This window comes from Excalfactoria chinensis, chromosome 3 (genome assembly GCF_039878825.1).
Source record: "Excalfactoria chinensis isolate bCotChi1 chromosome 3, bCotChi1.hap2, whole genome shotgun sequence".
NCBI lineage: Eukaryota > Metazoa > Chordata > Aves > Galliformes > Phasianidae > Excalfactoria > Excalfactoria chinensis.
Window position 1 is genome coordinate 5,338,716 of NC_092827.1, and position 6,000 is coordinate 5,344,715.

Here is a 6,000-nt window from a genome sequence, read left to right on the forward strand (position 1 = left end):
AGGGCAGCTCTCCCCCTAAGGGGGTTTGCAGCCTGATCCCATTGCAAGAGTCCCCTCTAAAAGCCTCCACCATCAGCAGCAACCATGTAGAACCTGCAGTTTTCCATCAAAACTTTAATGGGGCAAAATCATTTTCCCTGCTGAATGTTTCCAGTCTATGGGACCTGCAGGACCACGCTCCCAGGGCCCCATAAGTGTGCCCTAACCCTGCTCTGAATCCCAGTGCTCTCACTCATCACAATTAACAATGCAATTACCACTTGGCCAAGTAATAACGCAACTACCACTTGGCTATTTCTTGGATTTCCCCAAGCAAAACAAGGCACAACAGCACAGAATACAAGGGTTGAGCGCACCAGCAGCTCCCAGAATGGGGCTGAGGGGGTGAGGGCATCCATGGGGATGAGAGGAGATGGGGCTGAGAACAGCATCAGGGCAGCAGCAGGGTTCAGCCACAGCCTTTCCTATCCAGCATTGCTCCCGCAGCTCTTCCAGACTAAAAATAACCCCGAGCAGCACTGAAAGCTTGGGGAGGGGAGCAGCTTCCCAGGAACAGGGTGGGCGTATTTCCCGGTAACCTTTCTGCGCCAGAAGGAAGCGAAGGGCTTTGCAGCATCGTTGGCTGGCACGCTTGGTACCGGTCGCTAGGCATCCCCGTCGCCAGGCAACCTGCAGGAACACGATGCTTCTCCTTCATCTTTGGGGTGGGCAGAGAATGGGGGGTGAGGGAATGGAGCCCACCCTGTGCCCCATCCCACTGCATGCACTGCTACAAAACCGTGCAGCCCCCAGGACCCGTTTCTGCCAGACTGATGGGTGCTCGCGCTTCATTACACTCCTCATATTCAAGCCAGCTTCATTAGGGAAACTCAGTTCCTCCAAAACTTGAAAATTCCCAGGCAGGCCGTGGCATTTTTGGCAGAAATCACACCACTAAAGAGTGCAAAGCTGCAGGTTCTGCAGCACAGACCTTGCCTTGCCTTGCCTTGCCTGGCCTGGCCTTGCCTTGCCTTCCCTTCCCTTCCCTTCCCTTCCCTTCCCTTCCCTTCCCTTCCCTTCCCTTCCCTTCCCTTCCCTTCCCTTCCCTTCCCTTCCCTTCCCTTCCCTTCCCTTCCCTTCCCTTCCCTTCCCTTCCCTTCCCTTCCCTTCCCTTCCTTTCCTTTCCTTTCCCTTCCCTTCCCTTCCCTTCCCTTCCCTTCCCTTCCTCTTCCTTGCCTTCCCTTGCCTTCCCCTCCGGCACCAGGAATTTCCAGAGAGATGCATCTCCATTTTCACACACCCCCATCTCCAGAGATGTGCTCGTATGCTCAGAGACGTGCTCCCATTTTCAGAGATCCACCCCTATTTTCAGAAACGCTTCCCTATTTTCAGAGGATGCATCTCTATTTCCAGACGTGCACCCCTATTTCCAGAGACGTACCTCCCCATTTTCAGAGATGCACTTCTGTTTCCAGAGCTGCACTCCATTTGCTGAGATGCACCCCTATTTTCAGAGATCCGTCCCCATTTTCAGAGATGCGACCCATTTTTCAGAGACAGACCCCCCATTTTAAGAGAAGTATCCCCATTTCCAGAGTTACACCTCAAGTCCAAACTGCAGCCCCCACACCCTGGAAAAACCAGTCACCCCATGCTCAGAAGTCACCCCTGAGCCCCTTCCCAAAGCCATTTCTCCTTCCCAATGGCCACTGTAATTTGGTGCTGGACACAATGTGGCCATGTCTGCAAGGTGGTTGTGCACGGCGGTGGTTGTGCATGGCGGTGGTTGTGCACGGCGGTGGTTGTGCACGGTGGTGGTTGCACACTGTGCTCGTTAGATGTGCATTGCATTAGTCGTGCATTGTGCTCGACGTGCATTGTGTCAGATCTGCATTGTGGTGGTTGCACACTGTGGCGGTTGCGCAGTGCAGGTGCACAGCACTGTGTGGATGCACAGGGCTCAGGAAGCGGTGCAGGGGCCCATTGCTGTTCAGCTCCCAGCTGTGACCGCTGACTGAAGCTTCAATGGGGATGGGGAGGTTTCCCAGTGGCTCACGGGAGCTGCGCTATGAGCGCATCACCATGTTCCTCTTCCCCCTTTGCAGCCTCTTCCCCAAACAGAGCACTGTGGCCGTTCCCTCCCACGCTGTGCTGCCCCTATATGAACAAAAAACCCCATAGGGAAACACATCCCTGTGGGTTTGGGGCTGAGCCCCCTACTGTTCCTCAGAGAAGGGGACCTGAGCTTGGCAGGCTGCTGCAGAACGGAACGTAGCAACGCTACCCACGGAAGGCTCACATCTATTCCTTGTGAGTAATAAGTGTGCCAGGGAAAAAGCAATGTGATTCAGATGGCGCTTCCCCAGCCCCCACAGCCTGCACGAGCCTGAGCACAGAGCACTGAAAAACAGCTGAGCACAAAGGCATGGAGATGTGGAGCCTGGGGACAGCAGCACTGCACCCCACGCATGCACCACCAACACCATGGGCTTGTGCATCCCTCCCTGTCCTTTGCAGACCGGGAGGCCTGTAGCCCCCATCCCACTTGGGTGCTCCTGGATGGACACCTCTGCACTGTGCACCCCATACGGGTGCTCCTGCATTGCCCCATGCATCCATCCCCATGCTCCCAGGCTGGATGCTGTCCTGTGAACCACACAGCTATGCCACGCACATCTGCTGTAGGTGCAGTAGGTGGAAATGGGACCATTCCTGGGGTGACCTGCCCCACTCAAGAGGGCTCTCACAGCACACCTGCTCAGGAAGCCCTAGAACAGCCCCTGGCCCAGCCTGGCTGAGCCTTCCCCACCCCTCACATAACACCAGAGCTCCATGCCTGGTGCTCCATCCCATCCTCTACTCTGGACATGTCCTCCCAGCCCTGGCTCAGCACTGAGACACTCTTTGGGGACCCAGCAACAGCAGCATCCCCACCAGGAGATGCAGGCAGTTCCCTGCAGCATCACTCACATTGGGCCAGGTTTGGAGGAGCAACACATCCTGCTTGGATGATCCATCCCAAAGCCAACGGCAATGGAGAAACTCCACCAAGCAGCACCCAGAGCAGCCCGCAGGCACTCAGTGTTACATCAGCCCCTCTCGCCCTCCCAGCTCTCCCATCTCCAGGCTTCTTCTCATGACGACGATGCTGGCACACAGCACCCAACCCTTGGGCAAACATCACAGCACCTCCCGCCCTGCCGCGGCCCAGCTCGCCCCGAGCACTGAGACGCAACATCCCGCTCCCACTTCCTGCCTTCAGCTCCGTGTTTCCCCCTTCTTTTCTTGCACCGTGCTCCCTAAAGTGAGCAGCGTTGCTCACCTTGACGCTGCCTTCGCCCCCACTGGCCCTGGAGCAGCGTGTCCTGTGCTGGAACTGGTATTGAAACCACTCCTCCCCACCGCCCGCTTCCGGATGAGGCCACGACGCCGAGAAGGAAGAGGAGGGCGGGAGGCGAGGAAGGCAGCAGGACCCCTCACCTGCTCATTCCCTTGACCCCGTAACAGGTTGGGACAGGTTGGGAATTTGGGCACGGGGCCCAGAATATGGGGCCTCTCCTACCTGGGAAGAGCTGGCAAGCGGCCCCCATGGAGCCCGGCGCTGCGCAAGGGGATGAGGAAGGAATGAGGATGGTGCAAGAGCTGCTGTGCCAACGTCCGGGGCAGCGGGGAGGGCTCTGGCAGCACCTCCACCCTCAGTACACAGCCCTGTTTGTAGGGTGCATTGGGGACCCCCCCACTACCTGAGGCCCTCCATGGTCACATAGCAGCACACAGCCCCCAGCCCCACAATACGGCACTGAGGGTGTTGGATACTGAGGGCTGGAGGAGGAGGAGGGAAGTGGAAGCAGTGGGGTGCTCTCCCTCCCCACCACAACACAGTCCCAGCAGCGGGGTGCTATGGGGGCGGTGGGCACTGCCACATGGGCCAGTTTCCATGCAGGAAGCTGAGCACGGTGGGGGAAGCAGCAGGGCAAAGCCGCAGACAGGCAGTTCCCCAAAGCCCATATGCAGGCACCATCCCCTCGGCCTCTGGCTCTGCAGACCGCAGGCATGGCACAGCTGCAGGCAGCAGCCGTGGGGCAAATGGGTTCGTACTGGGAATTTCCCTTCGTGGCCACCTCCTGCCCCATAGCGGTTTCCCTACATGAAGGCAAGCTGGGTGTTGGCATGGGGAGAGGTGATGCTACCCCTGCTCCTATATGGATCCCCTATTGCTGAAAGCAGAAGCCTTTGGGGGTCCCCTACCCAGTGCATGCAGGGTCCCAGCTGGCTGCCCCCCACTGCACAGCCCACAGCTGGGCACAGAATTGTCCCCTGCTGACACCTCCCAAGGTGCAACGCAGCTGCCAGACCCAAGCCAAGCACCCCACAGCCAGGTGCTAAAGGACACCTAAGAAGTGGAGGACTCAAGGGAACGGAAGGCTTCAGGGCATGGCAACCCCCCACTTAGGGGTCGGGAGCACTGAGGGCACCGCTGTCCCCTTGTGGCACTCCCATACACACAGAGCCACACTGACAGCCCGACCCCAAGCAATTCCAATGCTGAATATCGCAGGGCTGCTCCAAAACAGGCCAACATCTCCCAGCAAAGGGGCAGCAGGTGGGCAATAGGTGCCCCATCACCAGCAGGAACAGGGACAGCAGCTCTGGGCATCACTCTGCACAGCTCCACGTGCACCTTCCCCTCTCTATGCGCTCCCAAAGAGGTGCAAGTTTAGGACACACGCTGCGATGCTGCTGCTGTGCCCCAACCAGCACAGCCCCATAGAGCTGGGTTGGCTTAAACCCCACCAAAAAACGAACCCAGCAAACCAAAAACCAAACAACCCTTCTCCCCCCATCTACCCCAATCATCCCTCCCCACCTTCAGCCCCGGACTCACAGGAGAGCTGGTTCAACAGCCTGCTGAGCCATCCCATGCTCCCGCGCCGAGGGCGAGCTCGTAGCTACGAAACGCCGGAGAGAAACAGGTTTCCCCCCCCCCACCCCCCCACCCCCAACCCCACTCCGCCTCCCCCCTTCCCCAAACCTCCCTCTTCATTGGCACAGAGAGAAGCGATAAAAGCTGCCGGGATTTATTAATAGCACCTCTCCCATCACTAGGGAGCGAGCGGCGCTTCGGGAAACGGTTTCGAACAGGGGCTGCCGGAGGCTTGAAGGCATCAACTTACTTTTGGTCGAGGGCCGGAGGGTCCGGGCGGTGGGGGGTGTGGAGGGGGCTCTGGGGGCTTCCAGCTGGTGTTGGGATGGAGAAGGGAGAAGCGGTGCCGAAGGAGCAGGGAGACTCCCAGGAGCGGGGCTGGGGGTGTCCTCCGAGCCGTAGGGCGGGTGGCAGCTGTCCCCACCGGCTGGGTTGCTGCAGGTGGTTGCTGCCATCTGCAGGCTGACCGACCTCAGCTGGAGGAGCCGGTACCTTTCGGGTACTTGAGAGCAAGCTTAAGGACCGAGGTTAGAGATGGGCTTTGAAAGACCATGGGCTGTCACTATAAGCAGTGGCACAGGTTGCTCAGAGAGGTGCTGGATGTCCCTGCGGTCAGCCAAGGTCAGGTCGGATGGGGCTCTGAGCACTGATGGAGCTGTGTCTGTCTCTGTTCATTGCAGCCAGGTGACCTTTAAGGCTCCCTTCCAACTCAGTTCTATGATTGCGTGACTGTGATTAATGTTGGAAAACTCCTCAAAGATCACCCACCATGCCACCCCCCCCCCCCATGCCTACAGACCCCATCCATCAGTGCTGCATCTCCATGGTTCATTATCACCCCCAGGGACACTCATCCATCCCCCACAAAGTAACCACTGTCTCACTTCTCCTCACTGACCCCATTCAGCCCACACCTACAAACCCTGGGGTCTCGTCCTTCACCCAGCCCAGCTCACCTCCTCTTTGTACCTTGGGACAGCTACTATGGGTCCACCCTACCCAGTCGAGATGAGACCCTGCAAGGGACTTGGAGCAACCCCAAATTCTACTTCAGAGGATGCCCTTTGGTTGCAGCTGGCTCCCAACCCCAGGGAAAA

At 58.3% G+C, this 6,000-nt stretch overlaps 1 protein-coding gene across 8 annotated transcripts in view; it reads right to left on the bottom strand.

The window, feature by feature from the left end:
* PTK2B (protein tyrosine kinase 2 beta) overlaps positions 1-5,318 on the bottom strand; it is a 22,720-nt gene extending 17,402 nt beyond the window's left edge. For 3 of the 8 annotated variants that reach the window (XM_072333456.1, XM_072333455.1, XM_072333454.1), the window contains exon 1: positions 4,865-4,963. In XM_072333456.1, the coding sequence (XP_072189557.1) occupies positions 4,865-4,901 (37 nt within the window). In that variant the 5' untranslated portion in view covers positions 4,902-4,963. Of the gene's footprint in view, positions 1-3,301; positions 3,369-4,864; positions 4,964-5,153 lie in introns of those variants that run through there. The other 5 variants (XM_072333459.1, XM_072333462.1, XM_072333461.1 and 2 more) reach the window with 5 other exon arrangements.
* Positions 5,319-6,000: the final 682 nt, after the last annotated feature.